At 34.5% G+C, this 23,633-nt stretch overlaps 1 protein-coding gene across 1 annotated transcript in view; it reads left to right on the forward strand.

Annotated features, from left to right (window-relative positions):
• CDH2 (cadherin 2) overlaps window positions 1–23,633 on the forward strand; it is a 210,638-nt gene that overhangs the window by 135,559 nt on the left and 51,446 nt on the right. Inside the window, exons 3-6 of the mRNA XM_090285686.1 lie at window positions 14,352–14,578; window positions 16,266–16,412; window positions 18,164–18,319; window positions 22,303–22,447. Coding sequence (XP_090141812.1) covers window positions 14,352–14,578; window positions 16,266–16,412; window positions 18,164–18,319; window positions 22,303–22,447 — 675 coding nt within the window. The remainder of the gene's footprint in view (window positions 1–14,351; window positions 14,579–16,265; window positions 16,413–18,163; window positions 18,320–22,302; window positions 22,448–23,633) is intronic.

Consider the following 23,633-nt stretch of genomic DNA (forward strand, 5'->3'; position numbering starts at 1 on the left):
CATAATTGCCACTGCAGAGAAGGAGGATATCAACTTTTAAATGCTTCTGCCAGTAAGTGATGTGTGTCACTTCAGTCCCTGGATCTTATTGGCCAAAGCAAACCACATGATCATGCCTAAGATCAAGGGAGATGAGAAATGTCTAGGAAGGGGAGGAAAACTGCAAATATCGGTAACTATTAGTAATGCCTTCCTGCACCTTAATATTTCAGCGGTACTGCAATCTACATCAGTGTTTTTCAACCAGAACTCCAAGCATGGAGCACATGTAGGCTATAGATACACATGACTCAACTCTTTTATAGTGCTAAAAATGTGAAGGCCTTTTAATAATGAAGCAGTTTAATAATTAACTCACAATACTTAAAATTATATTTGAATGCTCTTTGTGGCTTTTTCTAAAAACTTCCTGAAACTTTATTATTTTCTAATTTGCCAAATAAGACTCGTCTAGACCCAAGTATCCACATAGCATCTCCTCAGAACTCCTTGACTAAGAACTCAGCCTTGGAGCGAGTACCAAAAAGTCCCTGTTCCTCCTGAAGTCCCCCGGTTATCTGACCATTACTTTTGTATCAGTGAAGATTTTATGCAACATTCATTTTATTATTATTTTAATTTAATTGGTTTGTATTTTTTGCTCATAGTTTTCACTCTTTAATTCCAAAATAGAAGATATGTATAAATTGTTTTATGTGTTTGATAGGTACTAAAGAATCATTAAATTCTCAGATTTTCTCAATTGTTTATTTCCTCTTTCCACCATCATTTCTTTTTTTTCCACTCTTTCTTCTTTTACTTTTTTCCTTCCTTCCTATTGGATTTTAATGTTGACAATTAGTGTTATTCTTTATGGAAGTCAGTGATTAATTTTTGTGTGTTTATTAGAATTAGAATGTCTATATTACATTAAATTTTATATAGACTTTTTAAAACAAATTTCTAAGGATTAAATTAGTTGGTTTTTCTGGACATAAAAATTTACTAAGTTATTAAAGAGGACTTAAGTTCCAGATATTGACTATTTTCAAAATGGTTTTTGATTATAGAAGTGACTATATTTTGTGCTTATTTTAAATATTTATTGATTAAATGAACATGAATATTCAATATTCTAATTTGTACTTATGTGAATAACTTTAAGCTTTTTGTATGCTTTAAATCATTTTTAAAATGCAAATGACTATTTATTTTACGTATACACATATATTTAATATTATATAATTACAAATACTTATAATTTATATATTACATATATATTACTTGAAAATAGGTTATCTGAAGTTATACATCCCTGCAGTCTGTTTTTGTCTTTAGATTTCAATTTTTACTTTTGTTTACTTTTCTAACCAATGCATAATTTGGATGAAAGTTGGAAAGACTTGAATTTCCTAAGAACCACCTGACATGTTTAAGATGCTAATTAGATAATATAATGACTCCCTCAAATTAGAATTTATGTATCCTAATTATTCTCATACCTGGTTTAAAAGTTTTATTTAATTTCAAATGTGATCAAATGAAGCTATATGCAGGACAAATTTTGTGGCAGCATACCCAAAACAGCCATTTGAGGCAGGAGAAACTTTGGACTCTCTCTTAAGCAGAAGGTGGAAAAATTGCTTTATGAGATTCAGTAGAGCACTATATGATCAAGCTCTAAAAGCCACTTATAAAAGTATAGATTTAATGCTTTAAGCCAAAATGCCTCACATCAATGCAGAACTCCTTATTTTACCAGCCGGTATATAGCTTGTTAACAGTATAGAGGGAACCAGTGAAGTACAGGAAATAGAAAAGGAACCACTTTGGAATAATACACTCAGGAGAGGGGATGATGGCATATCACCACATCATAGTGACAGCACTAATCAAAAAGATTATTAAATCAAAAAAAGTTAGCATTGCATGTTGATGGCTTTAAGGGATTAATATGTTAGTTAATATCAGTGATTAGAATCCCTGAAGAGCTTTTTTTTCCTGCAAAAACATAGCCACAAAATTAACTTTTGTAAATTATGTAAACAAAGAGACAAATACTTTAAAATAGGATGTTGGCAAACATTGCATGCAGCTGTTTGCTCTGGCCCTAATGGCATGCAGGTATAAAGGCTGTAAATGTTATAAAGATAAAAACATCAAGAATTTAATATGAGAGCCCAGACTGTTTGTGCTTTTTATTCAGATGGAAGCTCTTGTATATAAAAAGTTTATCATAAAATGTAATTCCACCTAAATTGATCGTATGAAGATAAATGGCTACAGCTTTATGCTTAGATAAGGAATTAGACAACCATATTTGCTGATATATACCAAAGTACATTGTGTGTTCAAATGTTGTTCATTGCAGATTTGTTGGAGAGTTATTAGCTTGAAAAAAAAATAGCTTACTTAACTGAAATTTTGGAGCACCCAAGTGAACTTAATTGAAAACTGCCAAGACCGTGTAAAAAAATACCATACATACGCACACAGTTTGTGGATTTAAAGCAAAAGTTTAAACTTAGAAAAAGGAAAAAAAATTTGTTTGTGATAATTAGTTGGTGTTATATTTTTAATCTTACAGAAAATTATGACTTTTAAAGCAATACCAGCCTATGCTTGAAGTAAAGTTTTAGTATTTTAAAATACTTAATTTGAAAAAAACTTAAAGCTTGTGCATTTCAACAAGGAATTCTAACAATCTTTGTCAATATAAGAAAAGGATCATGAAATTTAAAGGATGTATCCCTCGTGGTTTGCAACAAGAAAGAAACTTTCTGTCAATTGGAGGAAAAGGGATGAATTCCATGCTACCATTTCAATCACCAACTTTTTTAAATTACAGTTTTCATTGAGGGTAATTACCAAGAATTTCATATCTGAATTAGTAAGCTTGTTATAAAAAAGTTATTCCATGAAAACAAGCTCTATAACTTTATATTCACTTTTCTTGGTTTTAACTGACATTTAATTGATACATAACATTGTATTAGTTTTAGGTATGCAATGTATTGATTCAATATTTGTATATAAAATTGATCCTTAAGCAAAGTAGGGGTTAGGGGTGCCAGCACCCTCCTTACCATGCAGTAGAAAATCTATGTATAATTTTGTTTCCCCCAAAACTTAACTGTTCACCCCTTTGTATCTGTGGGGGATTGGTCCTAGGACCTCTCACAGATGCCGAAACCCCCAATGCTCATGTCCTTTAAAGGGAATGGTGTAGAACAATGCATATAATCAGCCCTCTGTATCTGCAGTTTATTGAATCTGCGTATGTAAAACCAGGGCATAGGGAGGGCTGACTGTATATTTATTGAAAAGATCCACATGTAAGCGGACCTGATTTCAAAACCATGCTGTTCGGTGGTCAGCTCTACTGTGAAATGATACCAAAGTAAGTCTAGTTAACATCCTTCACCATACATAAATTTTTTTCTTGTGGTGAGAACTTTTAAGATCTACTCTCTTACCAACTTGCAAATGTGCGATACTGTATCCTTAACTATAGTCACGACATTGTACATTGCATCCCTTGACTTCATTGCTTTACGACTGGAAATCTGTGCCTTTTGACTCCCTTCACCCATTTCCACCACACTTCAGCCCTACCACCCCCACCTCAATGCAACAACTAGTCTGTTGTCTGTATCTCTGAACTCAGGTTTAGTTTTTTTGTTTGTTTTAATCCCACATATAAGTGAGAGCATATGGTATTTGTCTTTCTCTGACTTATTTCACTAGCATAATGCCCTCAAGGTTCATTCATGTCATCACCAATGGCTAGATCTCATTCTTTTTTATGGCTGAATAATATTCCCTTTTTTAAATCAGTTTATCCATGGGTGGGGACTTAGGCTCTTTCCATGTTTTGGCTATTGTAAATAATGCTGCAGTCAACAGCATTTTTATATATATTTAATAGTCGATATGTTTCCTAAAATTTTATATTTCATCTTATATCATAATTACATGGTGTAAAGAAAATGGAATGACTTTTTTCATATGTACAGTCCCAATCTATCTCTAGTGTATTACATCAGGCTTGTGTGGAAAGGACTGATAGACCACGAAATGGCTACCATATTTTTCGAAGACAAAGTGTTCCTAGAATATAAACTCAGAATGGGCCTGGGGTGACAAAAGAATAAGCATATTTTTCAGATTTATGAGCCAGTTTGTCACTAAGTGACCATTCTTTGTTGGAATTTCTTAAGTAAAAACACTTCGAAATATTACTGTTGAGGCACTTCCTCCCTATCTTACTCCCTCCCATTCCTTCATTAATAGATATTTAATTCATTAATAAATAAGAAAACATGTTAATACTGTAAAACTATTTGTTTTCCCAACATGCTTCATAAATATCAATTAATGTGGGAAAACAATTTAAAAGGTTAAAGGCATATTTAGGCACAAAAATATTTTACAGTGTTCCTTATAATTGCTTCTAAATATGATACAATGTTTTACTTGAGCAAAAATTATAAACCCTATCTCAGTATTTGCACCTTTTTATTCATATGGTTTATGTAGTGCTATAAACTGCTAATGCATTTAATATGTAAGATCCATGGTTTCCAGTTAATATTTTATAAGGATATTATGGTTTTATGGTTAACATTAATTTGATGTATTGCTTTAACAGTAAGAAGTACTTTAAAATAATTATTTTCCTGATGTTTAATTTGTATTAATCATGTTAACACAGTACCTACATATTATGTAAAGTATGCAATGGGTCTAATAATAAATTTCTTGTTTAACATTATAATGGGTTTAGCTAAAAATATTTAATCAAATGTAGAGTAATTTTTAATTTGAATGATCCAGTGGATCAAGCCTGTTCTTTTAGTTGTCTGAGGAAGTTTATTTTCTTTTCTTTTATGATATGAAATCTAGAGTTTCTACTTTGACTTATCTGAGCACTTAGGCAAAATTGATTTTTTAATGTAAGGAAAATTGTTTTGTCAGGAGAATACTTCAAATTAAGTTTCTTGATTATTTTTTAAAGAATAGAATTTCAGCTTTACTATATGTGTCTGATAAAGTATTATGATATTCATGAAACAGCAACTCATCCATACCTAGGGTGTTTATGTAAAGTTATTCAGTTACCACCTTGAGACAATATACTGCTTGTTTGTGAGTGACCGAGGATATGGACAACTACCCAGTCCTTTCAAATATCTAAAAATGTGATAGGTCAGACTATCAAGGGTAAGGAAGTATTTTTTATACCAGTTCTAGGTTTACCAAAAATATTAGGACAAAGTATGGAGAAATCCATATCCTCTGCCCCCAGAAGTTTTTCTACTGCGCTATCCAAAAGTAGAACATTCCCATGACACCTTTCTTAAGCCAAAATGGAGTAAAATGAAAAGGCAACTACCATTAATTTCTATGGAAGAAAATTGACTGCCCCAAGACCCAAAAAACCTACCAGTGATACCAAATAACACATAAAATCTAAAATAATGCTAACATATGGTAAAAACAGGAATGACATAATACCAAAGTTTTGTACACTCACCAATGCACTCAAGCAATGGACTCTTCCCATTTTATCCATTACTGGATGCCAACTAAATGAGACCACTTTGCTACTTGCAGAACCAATGGTATCTTTGGGCAGCTTTCAAGACACTCCCTGTGTGTAAATAGTACAAATGGTGGATGGAAGCAAGTTCAAGCAGCTGGCATGCTGTCTTTATTTTATTCACCACAATTGAAACAATTATGTCCAGTTTTAGTCTAAGTGTAACACCTTTATAGCTCTCTTAGGTTTCCTCGATAGCCTTGGATGACACGTCTTGCTAATGAATACACAAAATAAATCAACACAAAGCACAGTTGTTCACATATACAGTTCAAAGCTATGGTGCTTGATGCTGAGTATAGGACGCAGGGAAGGAGCTTGGCAAGTCCACTCTCACTGTTCGGAGTGTGCACTGCCCCTGTGACTGATCACTGAGGGAAAAAAAAAAAACACACACAACATTATTTTTGCTTTTTGTCTTTTTCATAAAAGGGAAAATTTATTTCAGGTTTATTTTGGTTAGCAAAAACAGATACTAATGTGGGCCTTGATTAAGGCAAAATGGGATAACCCAAATTTTTAAAAAGTGGGAAATACCTGTATGAACATCTTATATAGTGTGACAAAATTGTTACAACCAACATTATGCATTATTAACTAAAATCCATGGTTTACCCTAGGTTTCAGTCTTTGTGTTGTGCAGTTTCATGAGTTTTAACATATGGATAATGTCATGTATCCACTGAATATAGTACAGAATAGTTTCACTGCAAGGTATATATTTCATCTTTATTTTTAAATGTATAGTCACCTTTTCTTAGAAAAAAACATACTAAAGATATCAAATATACTACAAAGTCACTGTAATTATAACAGTATGGTACCGGCATAAGAGCAGACACGTCGATCAGTGGAACAGAATAGAGAGCTCAGAAATAAAACCATGTCTCTATGGTCAGTTAATATTTTACAAAGGGGGACTTCCAGTCAGGATAGAGGCATAAGTAAACACAGCCCACCTCCTTGCACAAACATAGCAAAAATTACAACTAAAATACAAAACAACTCTCACCCAGAATCATCAGAAAATCTAGCTCTGTGGAAGTCCGACCCCCAAGGAATTAAAAAATACACATTCATCCAGACCGGTAAGGAGGGCAGAGATGTGGAATGGGTGGCCCCACACAAATGTGTGGTGGATAAGTATCGGGAGGAATACCTTGGGAGTGAGCAATCCCAGCTCTACACCAGACCACCCAGCCCAGGGTTCCAGTGCCAGAAAGACATGTCCTCATAACTTCTGGCTGTAAAAAGTAGTGGGGGTTGGGATGGAAGGAGAAACGGTGGGGATTCTCAGGTGTCTCCTCCTACAGGACCCAAGACAAACCTAGGACTTATGCAGACTGACTCCTTCTGGGCTCCAGCACCAGGGCAGCAGCTGGAGGTGCACCAGTGGCACATGGGGAGAAACTGAATTGTCTGGCATCAGGGTGAGTGCTGAGAAACAGCTTCCTCCTGGACAAAACCCCATAGGCCAGACAGCAGCCCCTCCACACAGAGCAGCAACACCATATGGGAAACTCAGTCAACCTGGTTCCCATTGGTTGCCCTGCCCAGGTATTACCTAAGGCTCTGCCCCATCTAACTTATTGGTGTGCTTTTAAATGAGGAGACAAATATGCCCCAAATGAAAGAACAGAACAAAACTCCAGAAAAAGAACTAAACAAAATGGAGATGAGCAACCTATCATGGGCAGAGTTCAAAACACAGGTTATTAGAATGCTGAAGGAGCTCATTGGGTACTTCAACAACATAAAGAAGACGAGGCAGAAATGAAGGTTACACTAAGTGAAATGAAGAAAAAATTTAAGGGAATCAACAGTGGAGTGGTTGAACCCAAGAATCAAACCAATGATTTTGGACATAAGGAAGAAAAAAAACATTCAATCAGAACGGCAAGGAGAAAAAATAATTCAGAAAAATGAGGATAGGCTAAGGAGCCTCAGGTCAAGTTTAAATATACCAACATTCAAATCATAGGGGCGCCAGAAAGAGAAGATAAAGAGCAAGGAATTGAAAAATTATTTGAAAAAATAATGAAAGAAAATGTCCTTAATTTGGTGAAGGAAATTGACATACAAGCTCAGGAAGCACCAAAAGCCCCACACGAGATGAACACAAAGAGGACCACACCAAAACACATCATAATTAAAATACCAACAGTTAGATAAAGAGAGAATCTTAAAAGCAGCAAGAGGAAAGCAGTTAGTTACCTACAGGGGAATTCTCATAGGACTGTGAGCTGATTTCTCAAAAGAAACTTTGCAGGCTAGAAAAGACTGGCAAGAAGTATTCAAAGTGATGAAAAGCAAGGACCTACAGCCAAGATGACTCTATCAAGCAAAGCTATCATTTAGAATGGAAGGGCAGATAAAGTGCTTTCCAGACAAGGTAAAGCTAAAGGAGCTCATCATCACCAAGCCATTTTACATGAACTGTTAAAGGGACTTATTTATGAAAAAGAAGAAACCAAAACTATGAAGACTAAAATGGCAATAAATCCACAGCTATCAACAATTGAATCTAAAAAGCAAGCTAAGCAAACAAGCTAAACAGAAAGAGAATCATAGATATGGAGATCATTTGCAGAGTTATCAGCCAGAAGGGGAAGGGTGAGAATGGGTGAAGAGGTGCAAGGATTAAGTACAATTAGTGGATTAAGAACAGACATGGGGATGTTAAGAATAGTATAGGTAATGCAGTAGCCAAAGAACTTTTATGCATGGCCCATGGACTTGAACTAAGGGTGGGGGAACTATTATTGGAGGGAAGGGGGAATACCAGGTGGATGGAGAAAAAGGGAAAAATTGAGGCAACTGTAATAACATAATCAATAAAAAATATATATGTAAATATTTGACAAAGGAAAAAACGAGCATACTATGGAGTAAAAATAGCCTCTTCAATAAATGGTGTTGGGAGAAGTGGACTGGTACATGCAAAAAAAATGAAACTAGACCACGAGCTTATACCATACGCCTAAAAAAACTCAAAATATATGAAAGACTTAAATGTTAGTCATGATACCATAAACATCCTAGTAGAAAACATAGGCAGTAAAATTTCAGATATCTCATGCAGCAATATTTTTGCTGATATATCTCCCAGGGCAAGGAAAATAAAGGGAAAAATAAACAAATGGGACTCCATCAAATTGAAAACCTTCTGCACAGCTAACGAAACCATCATCAAAATTAAAAGGGGACCGACTATATAGGAGAACATATTAGCCACTGATACATCAGACAAGGGTTTAATCTCCAAAATATATACAAAGAACTCATTATGACTCAATACCAGAAAGAGAAACAATCCAATTTTAAAATGGACAGAGGACCTGAACAGACACTTCTCCAAGAAGGACATACAGAGGTCCCATAGGCATATGAAAGGATGCTCAGCATCACTAGCCGTCAGAGAGATACAAATTAGAAGCACAATGAGATATCACTCACACCTGTCAGAATAGCCATCATCAACAAATCAAAAAACAACATGTGCTGGTGAGGATGCGGAGAAAAGGGAACCCTAGTGCACTTTTGGTGGGAATGCAGACTGGTAACAACCACTGTGGAAAACAGTATGGAATTTCCTCAAAAAACTAAAAATGGAACTGCCTTTTGACCCAGCGATTCTGCTGCTGGGATTATACCCAAAGACTCCTGAAACACCAATTAAAAAGAACTTATGTATCCCTATGTTCATAGCAGCACCATTTACAATAGTCACGTGTTGGAAACAATCTAAGTCCCCATCAGTATAGAATAGATTAAAAAATGGGTACATTTACACAGTGGAATACTATGCAGCAGATAGAAAGAAGGAAATCCTACCTTTTGCAACAGCATGGTTGAAACTGGAGACTATCATACTAAGTGAAATAAGCCAGTCAAGTAACATATGATCTCACTTATGAGAGGAATCTAATGAACAAAAGAAACTAATGAGCAAAACAGAACCAGAGATATGGAAACATGGAACAGACTGACAGCTGCCAGAGGGGGAGGGGAGGGGGGAATGGGGGAAAGAAGGGGAAGGGGCTAGTTAAAGAGCATGTATGAATGACCCATGGACAGGGACAATGATGTGGGGAATGACTGTGAGTGGGGGTTGGGCTGGGAAGAGGAGGGCAAAGCGGGGAAAGTTGGGTTAAGTGTAATAGAATAAACAAGAATAAAAGAACATATTAAAAATGATAGAACTGCTTTATGTTTTGGAACAGAAGTTGAAAGTCTTTTTTATTATGTTATTCAGGGTTCTTTATCTACCATCCATTAAGAAAATGTTGTACTAACAAGAACAGCTTGGTTTTACTAAATTCTATTTCTTTTTACAAGAGTCACATGTCTATGATGTTTACCTTATTTTCTTCATTTTCAAAGTTAAGTTTTATATCTAATTTTAATCATTTGAATAATTAAAACATGTCTCTTGGCTATCTTTTTCTCTCTTCCAAGAAGCATTTTTTGTTTATCACCAGTTTTTTGTACACATATTTTGTCATCCTCCTGGAAACATTTTAAAAAGTTTATTGATTATAAATAAATGTAACTTATAAGTCATGAATACATAGTAGCCCTGTAACAGTAGTTTTCTCTATCTTTTTCCATGGACTTACAATTTTCTGTAAAGGGAAAATTCTTCTTGAGTAAATTCCAGCTCCTGTTCCAAGAGTGCAGGTGAATCTTAACAAATATGAGAAAGTATCCCTAGCTGCACCTTAGTCATAAAAACAAAACAACAGGCAATAAATATTAAGCAATGGTTAAACAATGGAATCCACATGTTAACCATTGTATTCGTTTGCTAAGGCTGCCATAATTAACTACTAGAGACTGAGGGGCTTAAACAACAGACATTTATTTTCTCAGTTCTAGAGGCTAGAAATCTGACATCAAAGTGTTAGCAAGTTTGGTGTCTTTAAGACCTTTCTCTTTGGCTTGCAGATGGCTACGCTTTTTCTGTGTCTTCACATGGTCTTTCTCCCATGTATGTGCGTATCTGTGTCCATATTGCCTCTTCTTAATAGGACACCAGTCATTTTGGATTAAGCTCCACCTATATGAACTCATTTAACCTTAATTATCACTTTAAAGAATGTATCTCAAGTACAGTCATATTCTAAGGTCCTGGGAATTAGTGCTGCAGCATATGAATTGGGGGAAACACTATTCAGTTCATAACATACCATGAATTAGTAAGTATTTTAATTTGTGTGACTTGAAAACAGTAAAACATGGTTATCACTGATTAAGCATGTCACTGTGAGCCAGGCACTGTACCTGCATTAGTTCACAATCACAAGATTAAGTTAGAACTAACATTTCACCAAGGAAAACTTCGTCAATTGGCAATGAACTTTTTTCATTTATGATGTTGTTTCCACTGATTGTGTGTATAAATGGAATTATATAACACAAAACATTTCTTCAAACCTGAATGCTAAACACGTTGCTTATTCTATTTTAATATCACAGCAAATAAGAATTAGCATTTGTTTTCAAAACCCACAGCAATTTAATAGCATATGTATTAAACTAATTCATATTGGTTATAGGTTAGGTCACACAAGGGTGACAGAAAAACTAATTGACTTTAAATAATTGACCTTTATGTGGATTCCGCCAAACAGTTCTCTCCAGTGCTGGACTCTCTGAGGTCAACCACTCTGCATTCATGGGATTTGCAGTGGCCCTTTTTGGGAAAAGACTATTTTTCTTCTTTGCCAATGCATTTTTTTCAAAGGCCTCCTTCTATTTCCTCCAGCTTCATTCTGACACATGAATCCAAGCAGGTAGTTGAGTACCAAATTAAGAGAATAGTCAGTCATATAACAGCAAGAGTAAAGTTTCCTCTTCTGCTTGCAGACTATTCACATCAACCTAAGGGGTTCCACCTACTTGCCTCTGTAGGATATTTAAGGTAGCTCCAATTTAAGAATTCCTTTTGAAGATGCTACTTACTTTGGTACTTTCAAAGATCTAATGTGGCAGTGTTCTCTTCACAAGCATTTATCAAGTCTCTGTCACTTCTTTACCTTTATTGTTTAATAAAGGTTTAGGTCTCACTAACTTAAGAAAGTTTAGATTCGCTTACGCATTGTAGGGAAAATAAGACTAGAAATCAGACAGCCAGGATATGGCTGGTTCTCTGAGCTTTCTCCTGTTCTGTACGATAAGAATAACCATACCCAAGTCAGGAGGTTATTGTTGATGTTAAAGTAGGTAAACTAATCTTAAATATCTTGTTCAATGCCTGGCATTCAACAAGTACTAGCTCATTTTCTTTCACTACCAACAACCTAATACAAAGCCAGATTAATTTAAGTCCCTGGCATGTTGTTACTGTTGTGGTTGCTGAGTGTTGCTATAGCAGGCTGGGCATACTTCTAAGTTTCCCATCTGTTTTCCAGCTTTTTAAAAAAAGATGTAAGATATTAATGTATACAATGGACCCCTGGATATTTTATGAACATATATACTGTACCTGTCACTGCTGGGTGTTGTAGGAAACAAAAGAACCAACCAAGACTCAGCGCCAGGAAGCTAATGTGGGTATATGGTCTGCTTACAGAGAGATCTAGTTATGTGAAGCCATTTATACGTAGAGATTATTTATTATAGTCATTATAATAACAATACAGTGCTAACATGTTTCCATGGACAAGAAATGTAAAAACAAGTAATTAAAATGAAATATTAGAACCTTTTCAGATGAGGGCATGGTTTGCTGTCTGCTGAACCAGGACATCCCATTTAACTTGCCTTGTGCAGTGGCCTGGCTCTGGAGCTTGCGGCATGGAGAATGGGAGAGGTGGCGGGCCACCCAGAAGGCATGATGCATGCTGGGTGTGGACCACAGTGAGGTGGGAAAAGACCAAGAAATCTATCTGACTGGGAAGAACATGTGTTAGAATATGATGTAAATTAGTTACTAAAGAGACCAAGTGTATAAAAATTACTAGGTAAGAGAGTTTACTTATAATAATTCAGATTTTAAGCAGGCAGGAGAAAATCACTGCAGAGTTTTGGTCTAGGAGTGGTTGGACAATGACCTGGAGCAGAGAGAAGACTGCCTAGGAAGCAGACCGAATAATCCAAGTGTGAATTGATGAGGATTAATGCTAGAGTGGTAAAGTGAACATTAAAATGGAGAAGAGTATGTAATACTTCTGATCCACATTATATGTTCTTAAGTTTTGTGAATACCTTTTGTGATAAAAAAGGGTACTTATACAAAAAGATGATAAAAGATTTTAATTTTGATTTCTCAGCAGTGTTTCCCCGAACAATTTTTCTTTTCATTTTGTTGTCTTTAATAAAAGATAAGCAGTAGATGGCATTGTTCTATAGAAAGGATTCCCATTTTTCACTTTTAAATCGCATGTCATATAAGATAGGGTAATTAAGTATCTCTTGGGATACTTCTATTCCAAAAACAAATATGTTGGTTTAACATAATTTAGTGTGAGATACAACTTTTATTTTTATTTTTAAATTTTTGAAAGATGTGGTATTGTGTGAAAAAATAATATATCCAATAAAGTATTTTATTACTGTTATCAGGGATTTTATGGTCGCTGAGGGAAATAAACCTGCCTGTTACTTTTCTGTGGTCCTGTGCACATCTCAGTGAATTTATATTAATGAAAACAAAAGAACTGTCATCAATGTTTATGTGGGATGGGACTATTAATAAATTTACTTAGATTCTTAAAAGGTAAAAGATGTATATGATTACATTTTGTAATGTGTACCTATTAATTCACTCCAAACTGTATCCTATGGAATTGTGGTCAGAGCATATCACATGTTTACAGAACAGAGAAAAACTGCATTTCTTTGATTCCTTTATGCTATTCCCATAGAGTTTTTCTTCAAAGGAAATGCTTAAGGGTTTCAAAAGAAATAATCTTTAAAGAATACTTTCATTATTTTATAATTTTATTTGGCTTACATGTCTAGTTCTACATTTATAAGGATGTGGTTTAACTTCTGTTATCTGATGAGACATAAGCTGATTGATTTTTCTACTCTTAAGACATAGATATTTTTAGTTAAAATTTATTGATATACACCTTTATTTTTATTTGTTTGAAAATTATACAATTGTTACTGCTTTGTAGAACCATTATAAGCACCACGAGGACTAGAAATTGCAAATTACTCACCTTTAATTACCATAGGCTTTGTAATTCTAGAGCATAGTGGACATTCAAATTAGTAAATGGTATTGCTATCTTCTTTTAATCATTCATTCAAAAATTATGTATTAAGACTGTTTCAGGAAATATGCAAGGTATACAAGATAGCTAAGATAGTTTGCTCAGAAGAACCTCTCCCAGTGCGTGTCAGGCAAAACTGATAGCAGAGTTCAGTTTGCTGTATGCAGGCTGAGAGCAAGGGGTTTGTTCTACCCTCACTGACATCTGAGCCAGGATCTGAGGATGAGTAGGAGTTTGTTAGGGAGTGGTAGGCAAAAATTGGTGAGAGGCATAATGGGATAAGTAGATGTTTCTGAGGGCACAGGATCCAGGGGAGGGGTGGAAAGGGGAAGGCTTTGAAACAAGAAGATGCTGGGGAACACCTCAGAACCATGGTCGGATATTCTCTACTATGAAAATCCCCTTAATGATGTAAAAATAAAAGTTTTGTTTTTCGTGTTACTACATTTTATCCTTTCACATAAGCAGGCTGTAGATTTAGATATTAGTTTTCTCTGCTTTTAGAGTATACATACTTAGACTTCTATATTTATTGTCTTTTACAGTGAAGTTTAGCAACTGCAATGGAAAAAGAAAAGTACAGTATGAAAGCAGCGAACCAGCAGATTTTAAGGTAGATGAAGATGGTATGGTGTATGCCGTGAGAAACTTCCCCCTCTCCTCTGAGCATGCAAAGTTCCTGATATATGCCCAAGACAAAGAGACTCAGGAAAAGTGGCAAGTAGCCGTGAAACTGAGCCTCAAGCCAACCTTACCTGAGGATTCAATGAAGGTAGAGTATCTATGTTTGGAAATTAGATTTGTACAATTTGAACTAAATATGTACTTCGCTTCACATGCTAATGGAAGCCTAATATTTGAATTTTTATTAACTTCAGTCACTTCAATAGTGTTTTGTTGTGTTTTTCATCTTAAAAGATACTTGGACCAAATGTATTTTAAGCAATCTGAAATTGTATTTGAAAGATTTGTTTACATTTTGAGATTTATAACTTAAATCAGAAGTAGTTGTTTGTTTGAAATTTCTTAGAAGCTTTACAGGCTGTTAAATATAACCACAAAATAAATAAATGCTCCTCCGCAAGATTTCACCAAATTTATTATTAGATGGGAAGTTCAGATTTACATTAGTAACAGGAAACTATTTTTGGCAAGGAGTATTGGGTTTTTGTTTTGTCCCTTAATAATCAAATGTGGAGTATGAGTTACTTATACTACCAGCATTACTTTTAGGAATAATATATGCCCTCGGTAGAAGCTGCTATAAGCCAAGATAAAATAAATAAGATACATTTCCAACAGAGTGCAGTTCTATTCAATTCAACAAAAACTTATTGAGCACTTATTTTGTATAAGTCACCATATTAAGAATTTTAAATAAGATACAATAGCTTCTTCAATAAAATTATTATAACACTACTCATTTGAATATTCTTCTTTGAGTTCATTTGAAACCAATATGAGGGGACACCACACTCATATTCTGAAGTTTCTGACTCTATAAACTATGCCCAATACATTTTGTATATTTATTTTATTGTGAGAGATAAGAATACACACACTCATTTCTGGTATTTAATTGTAAATGCAATATACACACCAGTAATCAAATATGAATAAATAAATCATAGGAAAATATATCATTTTTCTTTTATGCCAGTGTCGGGCTTTCATTATGTGGAATATAATTGGTTAAACTATGAATTGTAAAGGGTAATCATTGTCATTTTGGTAATGTAAAGTGAGAAACTGGTGACTAATAGAGTGAAAAGTTGCTTTTGTTGTTGATAATTCAATGTGTTCCAGCAAACTAACTTGGGTATTTTCACTGAAGCAGCAAGGGCTAATGGCTAAAATGTCTACAGATATAAGGAGAAACACAAGAAAATGGTGACATCCAGCAGAGATTAATACCCCATGTGTAAAGTGGGTCATCTACAGCATCCATCACAGCTGACATAGGTTTAGAATAATTACAGCATTAATTCTGTGGGATTTAATAGGGTCATAAATATTTGAGACATTCCTTAGCAGTATGTATTAAACTTCTCTTGGAATTCAAATTATATTTTAGCACATCAAGATCTAAATTTAATGTACAGTGGCACATTACCTGAACTGTGGTTTAAACTAATGAGAAATATATAAAAGGGTCTGATTAAATTTTGCTCAATATTAACTACTATCTAACATGGTTTATGGAAACTGAAAATAGTTTACACAGCTGTGCCACATAATAAATGGTTTGGAATTCAGTTTTTCAGTGAACAGTATAACCCAAAATTTTTATGATATTTTTACTATATTAATATGGGGGCAAGGAAAGCACCTCCAGACTTATTTTCTTGTTCATAATAAACTGTGATTTCTACGCTTTCAGGTATCCATTGATAATGATATACTTTCAGAAAATGTTTCTCCTAGTACTCAGGAATGTCTTCTTGTATTTTAATGGAAAGGGATCACAAGAAATTGAAGAAATAGTATTCCCAGGACAATTGACTAAGCACAATGGTCACCTACAAAGGCAGAAGAGAGATTGGGTTATCCCTCCAATCAACTTGCCAGAAAACTCCAGAGGACCTTTTCCTCAAGAGCTTGTCAGGGTACGGTGGCACAATTTTCATTTTCTGTGTGGCATGTATCTAGTGTGTGTTAAAAATGTTTTTGTCTTATTTTTTACAAAAGGTAGAGTTTACAACATGTATGTACAAAGAACTATACTTTTGCATAGGTGAAATGTCTTGTAAGAGCCTCTTCTGATTTTTTATTATCTAAGATTATTTATAGGTAGAGCTCTCTGTACTCTGTACTCCTATACGCTGTGGGTGGTAAAGTGTGTATAGTGTGTGAAGACAGAAACACTAGCTCCAGTATGCATTCGCACCCATATCACCATACCCTTAGCCACGAAGCGCATGCACCTTGACTTCCCTGTCTGAACCCTGTACTCTCCATGATGATCTTTGCCCTCTATAGATAGCTTCTGGGCCAAAGGAAAATTGAAGGGGCAATCATTGCTAAAAATGCCAGCACTAAGTGCATTTGAGAGTTTTTAAAAGAAAAAAAATGACCTCTGATACCATTAACAGAATCCCTGGGGCTGTGCAAAAATATAGGCTTTCAAATGTGAAAAGTCAGTTTTTTTAGTTACTCTAAATATATGTCATCAAATGTGGAGGGAAAAAAAATTACAGATATTTCTGTGTGTTTAGCAAAATTAGCAACCCATTATTTATTACAAAAGGAAAATAAGAAAAAGTCATTGTATTGCCATTTATTAGAAAATAAATGTTTCTGTAGATGATTAATTAAGCATTCCAGACACGCTTACTAAAAGCTGTATTTTTAATAAGTCACTTATTGTGTGATATATGCTATTCTATTGCACATTATAATTCACTTCAACAATGAATGACTTAACCCCAGATAAAGGCATTGCTTATTTTTCTACTTTAATGGAGAATGAGAAAAAATAATTTTGCCTTAACTTTAAAAATAATAACAACATTCTATTTCTGGATTAAGTGTAGTATTTACCTATTACATTTTTTATGTAATAAATGTCTCTTACTATCACGTCCAAAAGTATTGCTCTACTGGCCCTTTCTCTGTACTATTCTTTCTCCTCCCTTTTTATTGCCTGATCCTATGATTGCTCGTCCATAAACTTATTTTTCCTAGAAACTGTGGTATTTGGAGGAGAAGGAAGTGAGCCCATGGCTATAATGTTTGAGTGTATAAAAATATTTTTTAATCATTTCTTGTATGATTCATTATTGATAAGGAATTTGCAGTAATAAGTGCCACCTGAAAGCGAAATGGGAAGTTTTGGTTGCAGTGAATCATCAGTACACCGCAAGTACAGAGATCTGACTTCCAGGCTCACCCATAATCTTAGAGTTCTCAAGTGAGGCTATTTCACACCACAGTTAAGCAATTATTTCTTAACCTAACTGACACAAAAAGGTAAACAATGTTTTCTCATTAAACTGAACGCCTATTATTTGGTTAATATTCTAACCAGCAAATTTCCAGGATAGAATTTGTTACTGTTTAAAAACTGACTCTTCTTAATTTTGGCTTTTTACGCTGCTTTGAGTGCATGCTCTTTTTGATGTTGACGTCTCTCCCCAACCCCCACCACCGGTCTTTTTGGTGATAGGTGACATCTCTTTTTGAAGCCTATCACCAAGAAACAAGGGCAAGGAACAGGCCTGGGAGCATTTCAGTGATTTTTGGGGAGGAGATGGTCTAAGTGTGTAGCTGGAAAAGGGCACGAGGTGTGGCACACTGTGTCTCAGGTAATGAGCTCATTTTGTCTCTCACTTAATGTGATTGTCTTCTTGACCCTCAGATCAGGTCTGATAGAGATAAGAACCTTTCACTGCGGTATAGCGTGACTGGGCCAGGAGCTGACCAGCCTCCAACTGGTATCTTCATTATCAACCCCATCTCAGGTCAGCTGTCAGTGACCAAGCCTCTGGATCGTGAGCAGATAGCCCGGTTTCATGTAAGATTTCAACTGCTGATATCCTGTGTATTAATAGTCTTTCGAATGTGTGCAGAGTTTAGCATTTGCCTCTCATTTGAGTCTTAAAGTTTTGCTTCTGAGAGTCTTAGCATGTGAAATGTACTTGTAGGCTTCTCAATTTATTTTCTGTTTTTATAGAATTTGTGAATGTTCATGCTAAAAAATAAAAGTGAAATTGCTTAAAATTGCATTACCTTCTACTTGTTGATACTCTCTTTCAGAGATGAGGCTAAGAACATATAAAAGAAAATTTCATGTAGAGGGTCAAAACTGTTTCTTGTAAATTACGTAGAGATCACATTTTTAATAGCTGTATAGTATTCCATTGAATGTAGTCTAATTTTAAAATAGTTTCTTATTAATAGATGTCTGTATTTTCCATTTGCCATTTTATCTGTTCTCGCTGGTATTATTATTACCATTAAATAGAGAACTAGAACTTGGATAGCACATTTTTGTCTTGTTGTTTATTGGCAGTGTTCCCTCCAGAAAGACTGGCATTCTGACACTCCTACTAACACTCGGGATCATAAGTCGGCCAATACAAGCAATCTTTTATATTACATATACTAACTAGTTATATTTCTAATGTTAATTTGTGTTCTTTATTTTTGTTTCTATTTTTGTATTGAATTATAACCACTTTTATATATAGTTATATGTTTATATTTTTACATATATACAGGATGAGGCAAAAGTAGATTTACAGTTTATATGGAAAACAATATAATAACTAGTAAATAATAATACAAGAATAAATTCTGTTTCACATATGCAACAACTGTAAACCTGCTTTTGCCCCAACCTGTATATATTTGAAACTGACTTTTACAACTTAAAAATAACGTTGTATTGAGTCTTTTAAAATGCAAGAATGACCTAATATTAAAATAATAAATTCCAGGAAGCTTGTTTCTTTTTTCATTTTTTTCTAGTCATACTTGCACATTTTCCTAGAATTAGCTTTCAACAGTTTTTTTCATGAGTTCAGTATAGAAACCTAAATTGTGTTATTCTATAAACTTCAACATGAGTAAAACTTTTGATGAAAGCACCATTTTCTTTTAGAAGAATATATGTGCATTGTAGAAACTTTTCAAATAATATAAAATAAGTTCAAATGATATATTATTAATAATTAAGTAAAAATGATTTGTAATCTTAATACATAAAACCAACCTTTTTTAATGCTTTAGTGAAATACTATAAGATGTCTTGCTATGCATAGATTCATAAATGTATTCTTTTGAAATTGGGGCCATTTCACAATCATAAGATTTAATATCTTTCCATGTCAATAAAAATATATTTATTTAAATCATAATATTTTATTGCTCTAAATTATTCTGTTAAATGAATGTAGCATAATTTTAACTACCTATTAGTGGATATTTGGGTGATTTAGCTTTTGCATTTATTTTGAAAGTATATGTAACAATGAACACCTGTACATATTTTCTTCATATCCTTGGAATAAATTCTTTAAGTTGGAATTATTTTGATACATATATATATATATATATATATATATATATATATATAGTAAAATTGTTCTTAGAATGGTTGTGTTGCGTTTTGCCATTTACCCATTTTCTCTACTACATGATCAATTCCAGGCATCTTTTTTTTTAAATAAAATATTTTTATTGTTATTTTGCTGCTGTTGTTCTTCCGATGCCCCCCACCCCCCAAAAAAAGGCTTGTAAAAACTTCAGGTACAAATAAATTAGAAGGTCTAAGTCCCCCATGGGCCCACCCTTTAAAACTATTGCAGATTTAAATGGCACCTTTAACCTTGTTTTCTTTTTTTTTTTTAAGTATATTTTATTGATTATGCCAATTTTTCTTCCCTTTTGCTCCCCTCTGCCCAGCATCCCCCCTCCCTCCAGCAATCCTACCCCCCTTAGTTCATGTCCATGGGTTGTGCATATAAAGGCCAGGCATTATTTATTGCCAATATTTTTTGTAAAATATTTATCTTGATGTTTTAAGTTGTATAAGTTGACTACTCAATCAAAGTGGATTCCCTTTTATGTGGAATTTTCTTTTGGATTGCATATCTTTTTCTGTTACTGTTGCTTAGAACCTTTTATCTATTAGAGACATTAATGCATGATTTTCATATAGCGCCCTCTTTTTGTTGTTTGTTATTAATCTTTGTTAATAATTTCTGTGCTGCAATAACTTAAAGTTTTTACATAGTAAAATTCATTTTTTAAATGTTACTGTGCATTCTGGTTTTAGAGATGGTGATGAAAGCCTTCCCCACTCAAGATGCTAATTTCCCCAATTCAATGTAGGCATTTCTTTTTGCACCCAAATTTCTGTGGAGTTTATTACAGTAAAAGGGACGTGGGATATAGATCTACTTTGTTTTTCCTTTGTGGCTAGCCAGCTGTGTCATGTACTGAATTAGTAGTCCCACTGATTCATCATCTAAACATAGTAATTAAATTTTTATTCCATATTTGTATGTGTTTGTTTTTAGTTTCTAATTTTTCCCATTAATATATATGTTTGATTTTTGCACTTGTAGAAACTTTGAAATTTTTTGAGATTTTGGTCATAATTAAAATATTGATACAGGGTAGAGTAAGACTCCTCAAGGAGCTTGTAATTCTAATGCATTTTATATTCTACAGTGTAAAGAAAAAAGTAGAACTTTCAAACCTCTCACAAAAAACATCACATTAATAAGGAAACTTGATAAAGACAGCACCCAATAGACCAGTCTTTAATTAGACTAGTCTCTAATTTATGAATATAAATAAGATCAATACAAAAAATTCCTGAATTTCTCTTCCAGTATGAATTCTCACTATCTGATGGTGCAGTTAAGACTCAGGAAATAGTTTTTGCACAACTTTGGGGTAAATTCTTGCTCTCCAGATCCTCACTCCTTGTACATAAAAGAACGATATTCATAACAAAATAGAATTAATTAATCATAGAATTGCAAGGATTGTTCAGTATTAAGCATCTATTAATGTATTATATTGAATAAATCAAGGGGGATAAGGAATTATAGGTGTTGAAAAGGCAGTAATAAAATTTACATTGTTTCATGTAAGAGAGGGTGTGTTCATGCTTCTTTAACTTGACAAAGCATATCCAACAGAACCCAGCTGCCAGCACCACACTTAACAGGAAAATCATAGAAGCATTCCCGTTAAAAAGAAGCAATTCGATAGAATACTACACAGTTAGTGAAAAGAATGAAATGTATACCTATGTGCTGATGAAAAGATTTTGAAGATATATTCTGCCAAGAGTAGCTGAGGGATTGTATTTGTTAAAAAAGTAGGGAAAAAAAAGATAAAATTTTTAGAATACCTACAGAACTGAGAACTTGTGCTTGGGAGAGGAACAACTGTTTTATATATTCATGTACTTTTAATGTTTATCTTTTAACATTTATGAATACCATTTACAATTAAAAAACCATAGTGTCAAAATTCCGTATACACACTTAATTCCTTCTCAATTCTCTTCTGTTTCCTTGAACTATATGACTACTCTGTGTCAGTACCACATTTTTAATTACCCAGAGTCATATGTACTGGTTTAGCAAAAGGATTTGGGAGCTAAATAGAACTGGCTTTGAATATAGGCTCTGTCAATAGACAGAGCAAAGTTACTTAGCCTTTTTGAAGCTTGATTTTTTTTTTTTCACTTTCAAATGCTGGTCATTTCTGCCTCAAACGTTTTTATTTGGATTAAATAAGTTAAAATCCATAAAGTCCCCAGCACAATCCCTAGCAGGTAGTCGTTGTGGGTTTTTTGCTGCTACATCTACTCCATATGGAGTTTGGCTAACTTACATTTCAATGGCAAGAGTAGCTTTTGTTTTTCTGCTTCTCGGTCCATCTATGCTATCTTGATAACATGGCGATTGTATATTTTATGTGCTCACTCGAGATGTAAATCTGTTAAATAGTTTTGTTTTCTAATTATATTTACAGTTGAGGGCACATGCAGTGGATATTAATGGAAATCAAGTGGAGAACCCCATTGACATTGTCATCAATGTAATTGATATGAATGATAACAGGCCCGAGTTCTTACACCAGGTTTGGAATGGGACAGTTCCTGAGGGATCAAAGCCTGGTAAGTTTGAAGATAATCAATTTCAGATTACTTCAAGAGAGGCAGTGTAATGCAGCACTGCTATGTAATCAAGAAAAGGAGACATGATGTGAGCCTTTTAGTGTCATTTTCTTTCATTCCTAATGCTTTTAGGGAGAAAGGAAGGTAACTTAGGGAAAAACTGATTGAAGGGAGAAAACAGAAAACTATCATTGTACTGCCCTCTATGAGTTTTCCCACCTTTGAAAAAAAATAGACGACAGTATCTGACTATACTACAGAAGCTATAGGAGGATCCTTTCATTCTTTTATGGTTGACAGAGCGGGGGCAGCTAGAAAGTGAGAGCCAGAAGACCAGGGACGTCTGTGCATAAAGTACAGAATGTGTCATACTAGTCCTAGCAGCAACTAAAATGCAATGGGAGAGTCTAAAAGATCCTTGGTGTTCCTGGGCCCAGTGGGGGAGGTAAAACCCAAAGGGGGAGGGCCTGCCTAGGTGACAGCTGTGATTGCTGCCCTCTGGCCACATCAGATATTTACTTTCAGAATGACTGGAAAATCTCCTGCAGCCCTTGCTTTTAAACTGGTGTCATGGAGCGACCCAGCCTAAAACAGCAGTTGCCAAAAGCCACCCACCATTGTGAAGTGATGTTTGACTAAGATTTTAGATTCTTGTGCTGAAAATACTGTGCACTTCAGTCACAGTAGAATAGCAAGCCTAGCAAGCCCTATTTAATGTGAAAAACTAGTGGACAAGGAAATACGTCAGCATTGAGATGGTAAAAGGAAATGTTTTGCCAGCTTTCCTGAGGTAATTTGGTGTTTAGAGAGATTTAATTAGCTACCTTATTGTTGTTTTTTTAAATTTAAAAAACCTCAACACTTAAAATTGTGCTTCTATTACCTTTGCCATTTATTTATACCAGTCATGTAGCTCCCTTATGCATAAGCCAGTTGATATATAAAACCAGATATGCCTTAAACTGGTGTTTTTTCTTGGCCCAACTACACTTGCCTGTATCCTCAGAAAAGAAGTCCAGGTAGGTGGGGCAGCTGGATGGAGTGGGGGTATGGGCTGTGCAGGAAGTTCAATGGTGTGGGGCTCCTTCTCAGTCACATTTTCAGACTAGTCTTCCTCATTATTTTAAAATACTGTAAAACCTAAGCAAGTTAAACATATCCTTACTAAAACACAAATCTTATACAC

This window comes from Furipterus horrens, unplaced genomic scaffold, assembly GCF_987537825.1.
Source record: "Furipterus horrens unplaced genomic scaffold, mFurHor1.1.pri manual_scaffold_8, whole genome shotgun sequence".
NCBI lineage: Eukaryota > Metazoa > Chordata > Mammalia > Chiroptera > Furipteridae > Furipterus > Furipterus horrens.